Source organism: Coenobita brevimanus, chromosome 6 (assembly GCF_032717465.1).
Source record: "Coenobita brevimanus isolate Jiangsu-jjx chromosome 6, ASM3271746v2, whole genome shotgun sequence".
NCBI lineage: Eukaryota > Metazoa > Arthropoda > Malacostraca > Decapoda > Coenobitidae > Coenobita > Coenobita brevimanus.
In genome coordinates, this window is record NC_136959.1 from 40,354,777 (window position 1) to 40,375,673 (window position 20,897).

The 20,897-nt window shown below is 42.3% G+C and overlaps 1 protein-coding gene and 1 non-coding gene across 2 annotated transcripts in view; both read right to left on the reverse strand.

The window, feature by feature from the left end:
* LOC145401028 (nucleolar protein 10-like) overlaps positions 1 to 20,897 on the reverse strand; it is a 259,963-nt gene that overhangs the window by 222,178 nt on the left and 16,888 nt on the right. Inside the window, exon 2 of the mRNA XM_080273404.1 lies at positions 13,125 to 13,170. Coding sequence (XP_080129530.1) covers positions 13,125 to 13,170 — 46 coding nt within the window. The remainder of the gene's footprint in view (positions 1 to 13,124; positions 13,171 to 20,897) is intronic.
* LOC145402629 (5S ribosomal RNA) lies at positions 11,353 to 11,471 on the reverse strand. Its single transcript, XR_013897830.1, has one exon. It is a non-coding gene; the product is annotated as a 5S ribosomal RNA (ribosomal RNA).

The following is a 20,897-nucleotide window of genomic DNA, read 5'->3' on the forward strand; positions in this document are numbered from 1 at the left end:
AAGTAAAAGAAAAATGATACACTGATCATGGAAAAAGGAGAAAAAGTGAGCAGATGCAGAGAACACTTTAAGGAATTGTTAAACACAGAGAATGAAAGTGATGCAAGTATAAGTGGATGGGGAGAAGGAGGGAGATGAGAAGGGAGGAAGAGATCACTAGGATGGGAGTAGTGGAAGCAATGAAGAAAGTCAAAATGGGGAAACCCCCAGGAACTGATAGTGTGGTGAAATGTTGAAGCACAGGGGAGAGATAGTCGAATGGATGTGAAAGATGTGCAGTCTGGCCTGGGAGGGATGGTAGAGCCCTGCAGGATTGAAATTAAGGTATAAATATTCCCCTGTACAGAGGAAATGGGGAAAAAGAAGTGTGTGGTAATCATATGGGCACTGTCTTCTTAGTGTAATGCAAAAAATATAAGGTAGGATACTTACTGACAGAGTCAGGGAAATAACAGGGGAATTACTTGAAGAAGAACAGGGAGCTTTTAGAAAGGGCAGAGGTTGTGTGGATCAGATATTCATCGTAAGATCTTTAGAGGAAACGTTTCTAGAGAAGAGAAAAATGTTGTATGCAGCCTTCATGGATTTGAAGAAACCATATGACAGAGTGGATAGACAAGGAATGTGGAAAATATTAAGAATATATGGGGTAAATGGAAAGCTGCTGAATGCCATGAAGAGTATGAATGAGGGCACTAAGGCTGCACTGTGTGGATGGTGAATTGAGTGAATTTTTCCCCCTGAATGTAGAATTGAAACAGGGATGTGGAATGTCTCCATGATTTCTCAATATTTATTTGTATATGAATGGAGTTATAAAAGAGACAAGATAGGGCAGTGGCTCTTGGTGCAGCCCTACTGAGAGAGAGCAGCATTTGGAAATTCCCTGTTCTGTTGTTTAAAAATGATACTGTATTGTTAGGTGAAGACGAAGGGGAACTGTTAGGACTGGTGAATGAATCTGGGAGAGCGTGTAAGAAATGAAGCAGAAAAGTGACTGTATGGAAGAGTAAAGCTGTGGTCTTTGAGAGAAATGAAGTCACTGAGTGCACAGTGAGACTGAATGATTAGGAAATGGAAGATGCGAGTACATTTAGGTAATTGGGGAGTGTGATGAAAAGGATGGAAGTTTAGAGGACGAAGTGCTTGAAAGGGTACAACATGGATGAAAGGTTGCTGGTTCTTTGAAAGCAATGATAAGAAATAGGCAAGTGAGCATGGAAGTAGAGAAGTCAATGCATGACAGTACTGTGGTTTCAACTCTACCATATGGAAGCGAAGCTTGGACCCTGCTGGCAGGACACAAGCGAAAAGTGAGAGTAGTGGAAGTGAATTATCTGAGAGGAGCATATGGAGTTACCGGTACATGGGGAGACAAATTGACAAATGAGGAAATGAAGAAGCACTGTTGTGTGGATGTGGAAGTGATAGAAAGCATTAGGAATATCGCACTGAAGTGGTTTGGCCATGTGGAGATGATGAAGAGCAAGAGACTAATGAGGAAAGTGTATGTGAGTGACGTGGAGGGGGTGAGAGGGTGGGGGAGATTGAGGATGAGATGGGGAGATGGAATGGAGAGGTATATGAGTAAGGGGGGTGTGGGTGGAAGGGCAGTGAAATGGCAGAGGACAGGACAACATGAAGGCAATTAGTTTGCAGCCATCCCTTACAGGATTCAGGCACCTGGCTACACACAGATATGGACAGATAGTATATATATATATATATATATTTTTTTTTTATAAATAACAGAACGGAGGAAGGAAAAACAAATGAATATAAAAAATAATCCATACACCAGATTACTGGTGTCCTCTGTTCATAAAATATCTGTAACAGTTAGACTTTAACAGTTGTGGGTTGAAATTAGGAGGGAAACAACTCAGGCGAAGCGAATTCCAGGGAGATGCAGTATGACTGTACAGTATTAGCACAGTTTAGGTACCACCCTGGGAAGGTAAAGCAGCCCCTTGATATACGTGGAACTGATTTGCCTTAAACATGTTTTGCTTGGAAAGATAAACCCTGACCCAGCCCAGTAAAAAAAAAAAAGGGGAGAGAGAGAGACCAGAAATCATCTCCATTTTTGGCCATCTCCCTAAAAATTCTACTGCCTGTCCATGTGGACACAGGCCCACTCCACCTTGAATAAACAGAACTGTTTTTTGCAGGATTTTTCTGAAAAATAAAAAAAGGTCACAATTCAACATGCCTAAAATTATAGGACATGAAATGGTCTGTTTACACTTGATCAGCTCCCCCCCCACCAAACACACACACATCACTCACTGCCTACTTCTCGTCTCTCCCACCTCATTGCCACCAATCACTAAGTACTTTTTCTTTTTGGAACTAAGTTCTTATTACATTATGCTATCAAAATAGCATTTCACCTGACTCTAGGTAGGTAGCTGTCATCATCTAAAGATACCTTCTTCTCCAGCACCCAAACACTGCTCTATTCCCTGTCACATTAACCCCTTAAACGCGGATTGTCTCATTTGCGACGCTCGGCCAAAAGGACATAACGGCGGATCGTCGCGTTTGCGATTCTAGTAAATTTTGAATAACCGCGGGCAAGCAGGCTCCAGCTGGTATTGTCTATCAGTACCACCACCCTCTAGCTACAACTAGCATACTTTACCTTTGTACTACTGACCTCGGTTGTTGCCAAATATTGCGTTTTCCCCCCGTCCCCCCCCCACCACGGCCCGGCCAGCCTGGCTGTGATACATGGCAGCGTTCTGAGCGCTCAGAACTGTAAATCTGCGCTCTCCTCTCACAAGCAGTTTATGCTACTAGGAAAGGCTTGTTTCCCCAGTTGTAACACCAGCTTTCTCACGGTTTGCCCCTGTTTAGCGTATGTTTACTGCAGGCTTTCAAAGTGACACTATGGCGAGTTCTAGCTCTTCCCAGTCAGTGCAAGCAGCCAAGAGGAACGAGAATAAAGTGGCGGGCGTAAGGCAGAATAAAAAGCGCGCCGTGGTGATCTTTTGGGAAGTAATATAATTGAAAATAATGTAGTATACATGTTTTTAGCTGTGAAAATGGAAATGTTTGTTGAGTGACGGGAAGACCGCCGCCACAGTGCATGTCGGCCGTACGCTCCATTGATTTTAGCCTTATTTTCAGTGCTTATTGTACAAATACGGATTCCTAACTACCTTTACGTTGTAGTATAAAGTTTACTGTGACAGAATGAGGCTGTGGTAGAGGGGAAACCGGGTTGCTGGAGGTGTGAAAGTGAAGATTTGGTTACCCAACTTTGCAAGTCTCCACAAGTCCTTGGGTAGTCCACGAAGGCTCAACACCTGTCTCTGGAGAAAGCTAAATGTAAGTACTATCTGCCATACCAAGTATAATGTTCTAGGGTTAATCTCTGATTTTTGGCAAATATTTTCCTACAGGTACTCAGACCGCGATACAACCCCGCCACTCGGGGGGGAATGACTGTACACGGCCGCGTTTAAGGGGTTAAGTGACCACCACTTATTTAACACTTTGTACACTGCAATAAGTGATAAGTGGGTGCATATGAGATCTTGCGGTACCACAGGTAGACTGCGAGATAATGCTGATTTTATGTGTTTGGTGTCAGGAAGAACATGTTGAGACTGCCAGGCGTGAGAAAACTGAACTTGCTGGTGAGTCTCCTGAATGTGTGGAAGAGTTTTGTTACTTGGGAGCAGGCTTGGGCCCAAGTTCAAGTACTTGTACTTGTACTTGTACCTGGAATTAAGTACAAGACCTTGAATACTTGTACAGTACTTGGAATTAAAGAAATCAATGTGCTTGTACTTGGTCCAAATGTACTTGAAAAAATCAAGTACAGTACTTTCAAGTACAGTACGTACAATCATGTAAGGTACACTGCTTAAATGAGTAAATGGCAATAACTGTTTCATCAATGGCATTAAACTGATTGTTATTAGTTACTGTAAAACACCCTAACTTTGGACATTTTTTATGCATTTTGATGAATAATTCTGTGTAAAATGGTGCAATTTTATCCCTGTCGGTGTCATATGGTAGCCAGGGACAGAACCTACTGAATCCATATAATTAAAAAAATTAGCCACACTAAACTTTTTTTTTGTTTTTCGTTTTTTTTTCATTTTCAAGTGCCCGAAGTTAGGAACAAATTTCTTAACTTCGGAGAGCTCTCCCAAACTTTGGACATCCATGTTTTTGCCCTTTAAACATGAGAATGGTTAATAGCACCTGTCTCTGGACACAGTGTCCAAACCTCGGACATTTTAGAAGTTTCTGAAAAATGTAAAAAAAAATATTGGGCACTTGTGGCCCGAGTTATACATATAAATAGAGAAATATCCAAAAATATCATCTTTTTGAGCTCATAAATTGATATCACATTAAGTTGCATCATATCACACAGTAGTGAGGTATTCTGGCCATAAATATAACTAAGAACTATTCACAAACTTTTTCAGATGAAAAAAATATATAAAAATGCATTGCCTATACCCCATACTGTCAGAGAAACTGGCCTCTTATTCCTACACAAAACTTTACTTAATTATCAAGTAGCTACCTCACTAACTCAACAAATGCATACTGAAATAATATAATATAATGTTAAACACTTCTTACTGGTTCTAATGACACCCACACACCCACTAACATGCACACAAATCAACAGACACACACACACACACACACACACACAGACACACATAACGAAGGCACCATGGAACATATTAACGAGCTACACACTTTGGTCTTATACGCACACACATACATAGCACACACACACACACACACACACACACACACACACACACACACACACACACACTTTCCTAATAGGCTTGTGCTTGTAAAACACACACACACACACACACACACACACAAACACCTATAGTCTATATTTTTCCAGTAATTGCCTGTCCGAAGCTAGGAATTTATTCTATAAAATAAAGAAATATTCATTAAAACAGTCATAGCAAGATTACGCTTGTATATATTTAAAAATAATTTACTGCCTAGTACTTACAACACTTTTCCACATATAATCGTACCAATCACATTCTTACAATTGAAACTGTTTGTTCTGTATGAACAAAGTTTTGCAGGGTTAAAAAATGCTGATTTTTTTTCCCATTTGATTCATAATTTTTTTCACCCACACATATTCAAATTAGTTTAATAGGACTTATACATAATAATCTTTGAAGATTACCCAACCTACCCATATCATTATTTTTTGCAAATATCGCACTCTCTTCCAATAAACTTGAATTATTACATTTTTTCACAAAATGTCCGAAATTAGGGTGCAGTCCGAAGTTACGGTGTTTTACGGTACAGTAGTTATTACTTAAATGGACATTAAAAAAAAGGTTAATTCATTTCACTTTCTATTGTTTTTGAAGGCTCCAACATGCTACATGCATTGGCCTTGGTCACCTGATGGCAGCTTTCCTTGCTGCTAGATCTCCGGCAGCTTCCCTATTCAGTCCCTTATCCCTGAGGTCACACTCAATGACCTCATCCCAAATCTTTTTTGGCCTACCTCTCGCTACCCTACCCCCAACATCAACACTCCTCATTTTCTGCACCCTATTATCATCTCCCATCCTCTCCACATGCCCAAACCATCTCAATCTACCTCTCCTCAACACAATACCAATACACACCAGTCTCAACCTACCTCTCACCTCTTCCATCATAAACCTGGGCCCCCAGGCCTTGTACTCAAGGACGCAATGCACATCCACCTAACCACTGTCATTTCTGTATGTCTAAGCTTGCAAATATCCTCTTCCTTTACTGCCCAGGTGTTACTACCATACAGCATTACACTCCTAACACATGTCGCCTACAAAGATCCCTTAGCACGGAGCGAGAGCCTTCTCAATGTCAGGAGAGGTAACAGCTCCCTGAACTTCTTCCAACCACTCCTCACTCTTGCCACAGCACATAACATGTCTCCCAAATAACAAAACTTTTCCACACACTCAAGAGATTCACCAGCAAGTTCAATCCTTTCATGCCTGGCAATATCCACATGCTCTCCCTGACACACTGCAACCATGAAATCAGCATTAACTCGCAGTCTACCTCTAATACCACATCTCTCATGCACCAACTTATCACAAATACTGCACAAGATGGAATTACTTCCCATGCCTTTTTGGCAAACTGCACATGGCCACTCTCCCTCTACTCTGACAGTACTGCTTCTAGCCCTAGATACCATCACTTTTGCTTTATCTGCGTTTACTCTTAAGTCCTCATGCCCCATACCATCTCTCCACTTCCTAAATCTTTCTTCCACCTCCCTTTCATTTTCTGCAGTCAACACCAAATCATCAGCATACATCTCCAACAGTAGTCCATTCTGAAGTCACATGAGATGGCTTAAAGCACCATGATAAACAAGGTGCTCAAGACTGACTCCTGATGCACACCAACATTCACGGAAAACTCATCACTCAAATCTCCATTCACCCTTATCTGTGTGTGAACACCCACATAGGCTACATGGCCAAAAAAAAAACCTAACCAGCCACTCCACTTTCCCAAGCTTTCTCACTGTTCACTTCATCACCACTCCAACGACTCTGTCAAAGGCCTTCCCCAAATCAACAAAAACAAAGCACAGTTCCCTTTTCATATTCATCATCATCATCATAATCATCATCATCATCCGGACCTCCTTTCCCACCCTAAGGCAAAGTGAGGAGTAGCAACGTCCAGACAGAACAAGTATGCCTAATCCAATGGGCCACGCCTCCATTCATTCATCATTCAAGCTCAAGGAATCCTGGCTCTATCTGATACACCAAAACATTCACCATAGTCTGTAGCTTCGCATAAACGTATCCAACAGAGTCAATCGAAAGGCTGTCACGTTAAAAAGGGGTGCCAAATCCCTGATCATTAATTTCTCACAACATTAATCAAGCCAGCTCAAGCTCTTGTCAGTCCCCTAGCCTCACCGACTTCCACATCTCTCTTCCTCACACACTCATCCACCATATCTCTTTGCCTTCTTCCCCCATATTTGCTCAGATATACCCTTTTCACCACTCTATGGTAATCTATTCTTTCCACATGACCAAACCACCTCTGCACGCTCTCTTTGATTCTGGTGTTCACCGACTTCCTCACTCCATATCTTTCATGAATCACATTATTTCGTATCCTATCCACTCTCTGCACTCCACATACATTCCTCAGCAGTCCCATCTCCACTGCTCTCACTCTTGACTTTTCATTTTCATGCCACACCATAGTCTCACATCCATATGATAAAGTTGGCACTAACACTCCTTCATGTAAGACTCATGCAGCTGCAAGACTCAAGCCTCTGTTTCTTATCAAGGCCTTCATAGCATCAGCTACTTTCCTTCCTTGTGTCACTCTACTTTCCATTCCTTTTGCACATTTTCCTCTCTTTTCTATCATTGTACCCAGGTATTTAAATTCTCCCACCAACTCCAGTCTCTGTCTATTCACGTAACATCACACTGGGAGCCACCTTCTCTCTCGATTACTATCACTTTACTGTTTTCTATATTTACTCTCAAGGCAAGACACTCACAGACATCAGCAAAATTCTGCACTAGTCTACCAAGTTCTTGTCTGGTATTTGCACATAGCACTGCATCACCAGCATACAACAAATTTGAGATATTCCTTCCATTATCATTCATTACCAATGCCATCCCTCTCTCCATTACTCGTGTTTTTATTTCTCTCATCACCCCATCCATATACATATTGAATAACCATATGGACATCACACAACCTTGTCACATGCACACAATGCTTGTGACCCATTCACTTACATGTCCATTTACCCTTACACATGCCTCACTGCCATCATAAAAACTCCTAACAGCACCTAGCAGCTTACATCTACACCATATATGCGCAAAGCCTTCCACAATCCTTCTCTGTCTTCTTTGTTGTACGCTTTTTCATGATCCATGAATGCCATAAGCACCTTATAGTCCTTCTCACAAGCCTTCTCCACTATCTGTCTCACTGCAAATATCTGATCCACATATCCTCTGCCACTTCTAATGCCACCCTGTTCATCACTCACTAAGACTTCTGATTTCTCCTTACTTTGTCTATGATAATTTTTCCATATACCTCACTTACAACACTCAATAAACTTATGCAATGATAATTCTTGCACTCACTTCGCTCACCTTTACTTTTGTACAGGGGTACAATCACAGACTTTTTCCACTCTGCTAGCACAGTTTCTCATCCATGCCTTCTTACATATCTCCAACAAGCATTTCATTCTGCTCTCTCCACTACACTTAATCATCTCTGCATACACTTTATCAGCCCCAGCTGCTTTCCCATTTTTCAACTGCTTCACAGTGTTCCTTACATGTGCAAGTGTCAAGTCTCCTGGCACTGCATTCCTTTTCTGCACACCCTCAAAACCAATCACGCTTACAGTGGCTCTGCTCTCTCTATTCCCATTCATCAGGATTTCAAAAATTCTTTCCATCTGGTTCTCACTTTATCCTCATGGGCTAGTAATCTACTACTTACATAATTCACACTTTCACATTTCTTTCCACTGTTCTACATTTCCGCACCCCTTTCCAGAATTACTTCCTATTTTCAGAGTAATATGTATGTATATTTCTTCCTAGATCATCATTTATCTCCTCCTTTTTCCTCTTCACCAGTCTATTTATGTGCTTCTTGCCCTTAGCATATTCAGTTCTTATTTCAATTGAACTCTTGTTCTGTAACCAGTCTTGCCACTTCCTCTTTTCCTCCACTGCTCTCTTTACCTCCTCTCCTCACCATGCCATAAGTTTCTTCTTTGTTGTTACTCTTGCCACACCACACACCACTTTAGCATTCCTAACTAGGCAATCTCTATATGCAATCCACAGGCTGCCCAGATCCATTTCATTCCAATTCATTGATTCCAACTCTACTTTGGTCCTGTTTTCATTTGCCATTTCTTTGATCCTCAGCTTCTCGACTTTCAGTCTTTCTCCCTGACTGCTCCTCTCTCTCCTGGTCCACCTCACTCCACTCAGCTTGATCTTGCACACCACAATCATATGATCTGACAGACCTTCACATTGTCCTCTCATGGCCCTCGTATCAGTAACCATTACCAGCATCAACCTCTTTACAAACATATAATCAATCAGGGTTCTTTCAACACAATCCCCATTCCCTCTATACCACATATATGTGCATCTGTATTTGAAATATGAGGTAAAAATGCAAAACCTCCTTTCCTGACACATATGCTTCAGTTGCTTATAGCTCCTGAGTATTTCTCCCACTTCTTCACCCAGCTCATCCCAAAATCAGTTTTTCTCTGTTTCACTCCTGTCATGGTGCATATGCTACAATCACTGCCACTTTCACCTTCTCAAACTCGAACTTGACATACTTAACACCTCAAGCTGACGCATTTGTAATCTCTCATTCCACTCTGCTACAGCTCATTCAACAACAAAGCAACTCCTTTTCTTTCCTTTCCTATATACAGTATTTTCTATACATTTTTCCCAATGTTGTCAAACAATGAATATAGCATCACTGGTTCCTTTGCCTGGCACAAACCCAAACAGCATCCTATCAATATTCACTCTTTCTCTATTCATACCCTCTAGAACTCTCTCCATTACCTTCATTATTTGGTCTAAGAGCTTTATGCCTTTATAATTACCTCTTTCCAGGGTATCACCCTTCCCCTTGTATACATTTACAATTACACTCTTCAGCCAATCATCTGGGACAACACACTCCTGGTAAAAACACTGGACCAGCTAGCTCCAAACCTTCCCTGTCCCAGTCAAACTCCTCATCCAACAAGCAGCTGTAATGCTCACTCCATGCATCTTAAATATTCCCACTGTTCACCACTACCCTTCTTTCATCATTCTTCACACACGCTGCTCACCTATGATATCCTTATTCTCCCTTGTCAAGTAAAAGTTTCTGTGACTCAGACTTCGCCCTGTAAACCTCTTTTCTAGCCCTGCGCTTGGCAGCCTATTCCTCTTTGTTACCACCCTTCTTCTGTTCCCGCAAAACCCTTCTTATCTCCTTAACTGTAGCTTCTACATCCTCATCCCACAACCAAGTCATTTCATGTCGTGGTGGACCTCTAGTTCATCCACATACTGAATCAGTAACTTACAAGGGGTTGGTCTCGAGGGCTCTGTACTGTTCACTAACACTTCAGTCCATGTCTCCCTGTTCAGCCACCACCCTCCTCATCTTGCTATAAAAGGCAACCTTTACTGCTTGGTTTTTCAGTTTCCATATTTTCCTCCTAGGTACATAGGTCCTGTTTTTCATCGCTCGCTCCTTAAGCATCATGTCACATATCAATAACTTGTGTTGCTGCAAACACTCCTCACTTCCTATAACTTTAACATCCCTCACTAACCTCCTATCAGCCTTCCTGACCAGGAAATAGTCTAGCTGGCTGCTATTTCCCTCAGACCCAAATGTAATCAACCTTTTCTCTCTTTTCCTAAAATGTGTGTTGCACACAATCATGTTCATTGCCTCCCCAAACCTGAGTATCCTTTCCCTTTCCTCATTTCTTGTACCATATGCACATCCCCCATGTACCCCTTCATATCCTTGAGTTGCTTCACCTACATGGTCACTTAAATCCCCCCCCTAATACTACAATCTCATCTTCCCCCATAACACTTACTACATGTACAGTATTAAGTCATCCCAAAATCTATTCATCTCTATCTACCTCATCCAAGCCTGCCTGTGGAGCACATGCCAATATTATTGCAAAGATCATCCCAACAAATAAAATGTTCACTGTTGATTTTCCTATCACATACGGTACACTCATAACATTCAAGAGAAAATGAAGTGCTTCTGTAATGCAGTACCTGCATACACATCAGCACTGCAGGGGTTAACAGCACCGAAGGGGTTAACAAAGGGGCTAATAAAGTCTCAAATTTGTAGTCCAACTGTACTTGGTCTATGCTGTACATGCTGCAGTATTATAAGAGGACAGACAGTTTACTACAATTACAGGGTTGCGATAGAACAAAAACTATGATTGTGTCAGAGTAATAAATGTTCAGCAATATATATATACTGTATATGAGTTCAGGTATAATGATTACCCCTCTGATGACTCACCATCAGCTGTGTTTGTATACACAAGCAGTGGTAATGGTGGAAAGGATCAGTGGTGATGGTTCTCTGTCCTACAGAAACTAACTTTTTCATTCATTCATTGCCAGATGCCACATATCCCAAACGGGGTGGCCAAGGGCTTAGAGTTAATTGTTTTACAGGGAGGGGCACTAATCCTCCACCAACCCCACTTGACATGTAGGGAGAACGTTATGCCAACAGCATCTGGTGTTCCCAGGCGGTCACCCATCTAAGTACTAACCAGACCCAACGTTGCTTAACTTCGCTGATCGGACGGGAAGTGGTGTACTCAACGTGGCATGGCCGTTTATAGAAACTAACTTAAAAAGATATATTACCAAGATGGTTCACTGGTTGCATAATTTCTCCAGCTCAAAATATTAAAGCTTCTAATACTGACAAATAATGATTAATTCCTACAGCAGGCATATAATACTTTCCATCATCTAGCAAGTACTGTAGTCTTCCACCCCCCACCTAAAATATGACTGCCAAGACTGATGTGCTCTGTACACTCAGTAAAACATGTTATGTTGCAAACCTTCACCTGGGATGTGCACAGGGTTTAAAGGCTCATAACTGGTATGGAACTGCTTACCTTTCATAAATTTTTTACATAAACACTGCATTTTGTGTTCTACCTTTCATTCTTCTTCCATAAACATTGCATATTATGTTCTAGCTTTCATTTCTTTTCCATAAACACTGCATTTTGTGTTCTTCTGTATATGGAATGCAGACATGCAGGATCTCTTGTAAGTCAATCAAAGAGTAAAACAATGGAAAATGGACTGAGAATTAAAGAAATGTGGGATGATGACAGACAGTAAGCCACAGGCAACAAGACATCCGAAATGTTTGGTGGAAAAAAAAAAAAAAAAAATCAAAATGTTACAAGCCATAAAAGAAAAATGATGGTAAATCTGAAGGTTAACCTTAAAATAATCAACTTGGAAGTTAATCAGGGTTAAACCCTTGGTCACCAGGCTCTGTCAATCCCAAACCCTTGGTCACCAGGCTCTGTCAATCCCCCCCCCTACAAAAAAAAAAAGACTAACGATGAAGCAGAGCACCAAAGAGTATACAAGAAAAGAGAAAGCGAGTCAGTAACTCATTGCTGAGCAGAAGCCATCCACAAATGAGACGGCCATGCACACAAACCCCACATACAAGCAGGATCGCACAAGCAAAGGTTTGCAGACGTGACATTGTGTGAGGAAGGTTATCATGCTTTGTAAGCCATAATAACTGATGACCAGATGCAATGTACCCTCTTCTCAGCTTTTTTGATTCTGGGACAATGCCTTACATCGCCACTATTTATGCCTATACGGTGTCCAGTGGCATGAAAACTTACTGAAGGATGCCCACAAATAAAGGAGCATAGAGTGAAAAATCCATCCATCCATCCATCATCCAATCCTACATTGCCTCACGAGGAGCGTAGGAGCCCGGGGCTAGGCAGTTGGTCCCAACATTTAAGATGAGAGTGACCAGCCTCACTCATCCCTGAGTGGCATTACATGAGCAATCAACCCCAACCACCCCTTGGATAAAAACCTTCACCGGCTCAATCCGATTGGAGTGCAATAATTACCCACTAAACCACCAGGCGCCAAAATTTGGTTATATGGTTACCATCCAACGTAGTAAATGGTTTCCTGGTGCACAGGAAACCATTTGGCTTGTCACTCAGTGTAGAGTCACCCACAGGCTGAAGGAAGTGGAAAGAATGAAGGAAAGACAGAAGAGGGAGTGTAAAGTCACCCATAGGAAGAAGGACAAGGAAAGAATGAAAGAAAGAAAGACAGAAGAGAATGGAATGAAAGAAGGATGGAGAGGAAAGGGCAGACACCCGAGAGCAGCACTACATCAAGTGAGTGGATGGTGAGTGCCCCCACCTACCACGAAGAGTGAAAAATAAATAAATAAATAAAATAATAATGGTACTACCATCTACTTACCAACATCTCTTTTAGACAGCTGCCTCCGTTTTCGATCTGTCAACCACTGAAAAGAAGAAACACAAATGTAAGAGGTCCCTTTAAGAATGCAAAAGTGCAACTGTTATGTTTCCATCAGATTTGCTCCCCTACTTAGCAAGGAACTTGAAGATGCAAACTTTTCTAAGTGGCACTTACAGAGTTATTTCTTCAGTGAAATCTACAAAATACCTGTACTGTATACAACAGCTATTACCATAGTTTAATGAGAAAGGGGAAGGAAAAGGTAGACTCACTTGATATAGAACAACCTACTTCTTCCTTCCTCTTTTTCATTCTGTCACTGTCTACCCTCCTCTCTTCCTATGGTACCACTCTCTTTCCTTCCTGTCATTTTTACTATTCTTCTTTCCAATAAAGGTGGCTCAACACAAAGTGACAAGCCAATGGTTTCCTTTCATTCAGAAAACAATTTACCAATATTCTACAGTATATAAGACACTGCACTGTGTAAGACACAATTTTGGAGGGGTAAGTATAAAGAAAGAAAATTTTGACTCTTAACCAACGCCCACTACAACCTTAGCTTGATAGTCACATTCACACAAATGCACACTCACCTTTCATTATCTCCATTCAGTACTATTCATCAGCCAATAGTTTCATTATTACTGAATATACTGTATGAGTTAAAATAGTGAAAATCTGTATCAGCCATACATTTAAACACTACAAATTATTCTTGTCCATCCTTTTGCTTCTTTACTAAGTCTGAGCCAGGTGGGTTAGTGTATGTATGTACACTCAATCCTCGTAAATCACGTGTTTATAAATTACGGATTTGTAAATCACAGCTAAGTGGCTGTCAGACTGCAAGCACCCTTAAATCGCTGTTAAGTCATGAAAATCGCGGATCTAGGCACCGAAGTGGGCCTTTTCAGAGGAGAATCGTAAATCGCGGCATTCAATTTCAAAATCGCGACCCAACAACCAATCACCACCCGTCCCTGGTGGCAAGTGTGCATACTAATGCCGCAGAGTTGATGAGAAACATCAGGAGCTCATCACCCACTATTTTGCCTGGGTAAGGGCAGAAGCTGAGCCTGAACCACAGCCTGGCCCTTCACACACTGAGGATGTGGATGACGTAGCATCTGTCATCTCTGGGGCACACTTTGAGGGCTTCCTGAGGGAGGCAAAGGAGCTGGAGAAGAGAGAACAGCATGAGGGAGCACCCCCACCTCATGCTGAGAGGTTCTAAGTTCTTCCCAACACCATCCAACTCCATGCACTTAAGCAATATCATCAGAGGATTAAGGTGAGATCCCTTAACATTGCTTACTTCTATTAAATAAATGCACTGAATATTCCTAAATTTGTATGTTTGTGTTTGATGGTGCCTAGATAGGTGTAGGTAGGGTGCTGTGGGGGGTGGCTGGCCAAAGTCCAGACCCAAATTCATTTTTCACATAAGAGTTATTATTTATAAACCGCGGAATTTGTAAATCAGGGCAGTGGTCCAGACCCAAATTGCCGCGATTTACAAGGATTGAGTGTATGTATGTATGTATGTATATATACATTTTATATATATATATATATACAGTACCCTCGCGTCCAACACGGTAATATTGTCATGCATGGGTCACGTGTTGGACTAACAACAGAGCTTATAGGGAAAAATGAATTATGTCAGCAACCATAGGAAAAGTCACCCTAAATACCTACCATATACCTATACATATATTGGTACTATTGTAATTATAATAACTGGTACTGTGCTATGAATGATAACTAATCTTTTAGGATAGTGTTGGTGGGCTTGCTGGGAATGGAAGGTGGTATCCAAGGCTGTAGGTAGTCCTACTGGGTCCCCGGAGGATGGCTGCTGGCGTCACTAGCGGGTAATGGCTGTTGCTCCTCCTCAACCTCATTCATAAATCCTTCGAAATCACACTCAGAATCACTATCTTTGTCCACAGCCATGGAAGGTCCTGCTTCTGCCTGTCCTAGCACTCTGTAATCCTCGGCAAAGTGCATGCTTCTCACACTGTTTCCAAAGCCCCGTCTCGTGACTGTGGAAAGTGATCTCTGTCGCTGACTCGGTAGAGAATAGGGAGAAGCAACTTTGTTTATAAACTGGTACACACGCCGATGAGAAGGGTTTCAAATCGATTGATATTTATTCTAAAATATTAATATGTATTCAGTGTCAGGCTAAATGTTCAATGCTGTAGTACAATACATTCTCTATCGAGTCGCCTGGGTTTTGGTCACACTGTTTTGCCCGCCGTATCCTCGGGAAGAATCCATCCAGATGAATTCCAAATGCCCGTGGTATTGTCGGCAATTTTACCATGTTACTGTTCCGATTTACCATCGTATCATCGGCAAACCTGGTTTGAAGTGCTGTGTGATAGCCTTCGGCTGCCAGGATCTTGTCTTGGTTTTTTATTATAGCCCTCACATTGGCTTCATTCATGTCGTAGGCCTTGGGAATGTCAACTTTCCTCTCCCCTTTCTTCTTCCTCTCGATGCTTTCTAGCTTAGTGGCCTGAGGGAGGTGCTGACGCTTCTTGGGGTTCTCAGAAGGCTTCCTAGGCATCGTGAGCAGGGTAAAATGCAGTAACAAGGGCAGAAAATGCAGCAAGAAAAAAGCACCTTCCAATGCAATTATGCGACTGAGTGGCACTGTGGCGGGAGAAATTTAAGCAAAACATCACGTGACAGCAGAAGCGTTTTTAATTGGGCGGCATCACGATCACGTCGCGATAGCGGGCGGGGAAGGCTACTTGATCAGAAGTTTTCATTGGCTATCATCATCATGGGAATGTCCAGTATGACCGTGTTGGACCGAGGGTGATCGTGCTAGAGTTGAACTCTGCGGATTTCGTCCACTTCTTGGAGCTCTGTGAGTGTTATGCTAACACACTCGTGTTGCAATAATTAAATCGTATTAAATAATACTAATTATTTGCTCTCCGTGCTGGACCTGAATCGTGCTGGACTAACGCGTGCTGGACGCGAGGGTATTGTGTATATATATATATATATATATATATATATATACTGTATATATATTATAATTATATATACACAATATATATATATATATATATATATATATATATATATATACTGAATATATGTACTCCACTCTCTCTTTACCTCTGCACAATTGTTGACACTATACAGGGGTTTTATCCGCCCCTGTGTGGAGTACAACTCTCATGTGTGGGGAGGCTCCCCACATACAGCTCTTCTCAATAGGGTGGAGTCAAAGGCTTTTTGTCTCATTAACTCTCCTCCTCTTACTGACTCCCTTCAACACCTGTCTCTTCGCCACACTGTTGCATCTTTATCTCTTTTCTATCGCTACTTTAATGGTCACTGCTCCTCTGAACTGTCTGCTTGCATTCCTCCACCTCTACAACAGGCGCGTAGCACCCGTCTGGCAGCAAACTCTCATCCCTTTTCTGTCCAACTCTCTAATGCAAGAGTTAACCGTTACTCCCAGTCTTTCATTTATGCAACAGGGCAGCTCTGGAACTGCCTCCCTCTGTCTGTATTTCCTGCTGCCTATGATCTCCAGTCTTTCAAACGCAGTGTGTCCAGGCATCTCAAAATGATCGAATCTTGAATTTGGCTCTCTATTATATTTTGTTTTTCTCTTGGAGGGAACTGTTACTGTGGGCTCATGGCCTTTGGTTCCTTCTTCCTCACATAAAATATATATAAATATATATATATATATATATATATATATATGTATAGTGTTAATATTGGGGGTGGGGTTACGAGGGGTAGACCGAGAAAGACACGGGACGAGGTCATTAAGTGTGACCTCAGGGTTAAGGGACTGAACAGGGAGGCTGCAGTGGATCGTGCAGCATGGAGAGCCGCCATCAGGTGACCAAGGCCGACGCATGCAAGCATGTTGGAGCCTTTAAAAACGAAACGATATGTATATATATATATATATATGTACTGTTCATATATATATATATATATATATGGTGGTAGGTGGTGGCGACCATCATCCACTCACTTGATGTAGTGCTGCCTACTTCATCCTTATCCTTTATCATTCTTTTTCTGTGCCTGCCCTCCTCTCTTCCTATATCTTCCATCTTTCCTGTCACTTCTTATTGCTCTTCTTTCCTTTACAGGTGGCTCTACATTGAGTGACAAGCCAAATGGTTTCCTGTAAGCCAAGAAACCATTTACAACACTGGGTGGTAACCATATAACCAACCCATACGTCCTCCCTACATGTCAACAAGTGGGTTGATGGAGGGTTAGTGCCCCTCCCCATAAAACCAATAACTCAAAGCCAAATGGCCACCCCTTACGGGATTATGGCGTCTGGCAATAGCTAGCTAGCTAGCAAATATATATATATATATATATATATATATATATATATATATACAGTACCCTCGCGTCCAACATGGGTTAGTCCAGCACGATTCAGGTCCAGCACGGAGAGCAATTAATTAGTATTATTTAATACGATTTAATTACTGCAACACGAGTGTGTTAGCGTAACACGCACAGAGCTCCGAGAAGTGGGCGAAATTCGCAGAGTTCACTCTAGCACGATCACCACCGGTCCAACACGGTCATACTGGACATTCCCATGATGATGATAGCCAATGAAAAACTTCTGATCAAGTAGCCTTCCCCACCCGCTATCGTGACGTGATCGTGATGCCACCCAATTGAAAATGCTTCTGCTGTCACGTGGTTTTGTTTACATTTCTCCCGCCATAGAGACACTCAGTCACATAATTGCATTGGAAGGTGCTTTTTTCTTGCTATATTTTCTGCCCTTGTTACTGCATTTTACCCTGCTCACGATGCCTAGGAAGCCTTCTGAGAACCCCAAGAAGCGTCGGCACCTCCCTCAGGCCACCAAGCTAGAAAGCATCGAGAGGAAGAAGAAAGGGGAGAGGAAAGTTGACACTGCCAAGGCCTACGACAAGAATGAAGCCAACGTGATCATAATAAAAAACTTAAGACAAGATCCTGGCAGCCGGAGGCTATCACACGGCACCTCATACCAGGTTTGCCGAGGATGCGATGGTAAATTGGAACGGTAATGTGGTAAAATTGCCGACGATACCACGGGCATTTGGAATTCATCTGGATGGATTCCTGCCGAGCATACGATGGGGAAAACAGTGTGACCAAAACCCAGGCGACTCGACAGAGAATGTATCGTACTACAGCATTGAACATTTAGCCTGACACTGAATACATATTAATATTTTAGAATAAATATCAATAGTTTTGAAACCCTTCTCATCGGCGTGCGTACCAATTTATAAACAAAGTTGCTTCTCCTTATTCTCTACCGAGTCAGCGACAGCGATCACTTTCCACAGTCACGAGACGGGGCTCTGGCAACAGTGTGAGAAGCATGCACTTTGCCGAGGATTACAGGGCTAGGACAGGCAGAAGCAGGACCTTCCATGGCTGTGGACGAAGATAGTGATTCTGAGTGTGATTTCGAAGGATTAATGAGGGAGGTTTGATTTCGAAGGATTTATGAGGGAGGTTTGATTTCGAAGGATTTATGAGGGAGGTTGAGGAGGAGCAACAGCCATTACCCGCTAGTGACGCCAGCAGCCATCCTCCGGGGACCCAGTAGGACTAACTACAGCCTTGGATACCACCTTCCATTCCCAGCAAGCCCACCAACACTATCCTAAAAGGTTAGTTATCATTCATAGCACAGTACCATTTATTATAATTACAATAGTACCAATATATGTATAGGTATATGGTATGTTTTTAGGGTGACTTTTACGAGGGTTGCTGACATAATTCATTTTTCCCCATAAGCTCTATTATTAGTCCAACACGTTTTTGGTCCAACACGTGACCCATGCATGACAATATTACCGTGCTGGACGCGAGGGTCTATCTGTCTATAGCCCGATGCCCTAATCCCGCAAAGGGTGGCCGCAGACAAAACGCCTCCAAGTCGCTCTGTCACCCACCATTTGACTACCCTCCCCCCAACTCACCCCCCCCTCCCTCATATACCTCTCAACTCCATCCCTCCACCTCACCCTCAGTCTACCTCTCCCTCTCCCTCCCTCCACCTCACCTACATACACCCTCTTAGTCAATCTTTCATTCTCCATTCTCTTCACATGTCCAAACCACCTCAGTGTATTTCTCCTGATCTTCTCAACCACATCCACATCCAACTCACAGCGTTCCTTCACTTCTTCATTCGTCAACCTGTCCCTCCACGTCACTCCACATGCTCCTCTCAAGTAACTCATTTCCACTGCTCTCACTCTTGACTTGTTCCCCTCTTGCAAGGTCCATGCCTCGCTTCCATACGTCAGGGTAGGGATCACAATACTATCATGCAGTGATTTCTTAACTTCCATACTCACCTCCCTATTTCTCATCACTGCTTTCAGTGTACCAACAACCTTTCTTCCCTGCTGTACCCTTTCACGCACTTCATCCCCCAAAGTTCCATCCTTACTCATCACACTACCCAAGTATTTGAATGCACTCACATTCTCCATATCCTCACCAACCAACCTCACTGCACACTCTGTGACTTCATTCCTCTCAAACACCATAACTTTAGTTTTGTTTACATTAACTTTCAGATTCCTCCTCCTACACACTGTCCCAAATTCATTCACCAAACCTTGCAACTCCCATTCATCTTCACTCAACAGTACTGTATCATCAGCAAACAGCAACACCGGAAGCTTCCAAATCTCACCCTCATTCATTAGAGCCACCCCCACATCCACTGCCCTACCCTGCACCTCCTTTACAACCCCATCCATGTATATATTAAAAAGCCATGGAGACATCACACAACCCTGTTTCAGTCCCACACTGAGATCAAAGAACTCACTCAGCTCACCATCCACTCGCACCGTAACCCTAGCTCCCTCGTACATACGCTTCACAGCACTCAACAATTTCCCCTCCACTCCATATATTCTTAATACCTTCCACATACCTTGCCTATCTATTCTGTCATAAGCTTTCTCCAAGTCCATGAAGGCAGCATACACTTTCCTTCCCTTCTCTAGATACTTCTCCACTAAACATCTTAGAACAAATATCTGATCTACACACCCTTTTCCCTTCCTAAATCCCACTTGTTCTTCTCCAACTAGCTCCTCTGTCATATGCCTAACCCTATCAATGAGTATTCTACCATATATTTTACCAGTCACACTAAGTAGGCAAATACCCCTATGGTTACCACATACTTCTCTCTCTCCTTTTCCTTTGTATAAAGGAACAATTATACCTGATTTCCAGTCCTCTGGAACCCTTCCCTCTTCCCAAGCTAATCTACACAACTTCCATATCCACTCCAGAACAATCTCACCCCCATACCTAAGCATTTCACCACACACTCCATCAATTCATGGGGCCTTTCCCAACTTAATATTCTTCATCACTTCCACTACTTCCGCCCTACTGATCTCTTCCTCCCTCCTCTCATCTCTTCTTCTCCCAGCCATTCCCCAACCACTTATACTCGCACTGCTCTCACTCTCCACATTCAACAAATCCTCAAAGTGCTCCTTCCATCTCCTCAGTTTTTCTCTCTTCTCCACCAACAATCTATTATTCCTATCTTTCACTCAACTACTATTTCCCCTTTCACACTGCCTTACTTTCTTTACCTCCTTCCAAAACAATTTCTTACTCTCCCTCCATTTCACACTCAGATTCCTCCCAAACTCCTCATCCACTTTCTTTTTACTCTCCTTCACCAGTCTCTTAACCTCCTTTCTC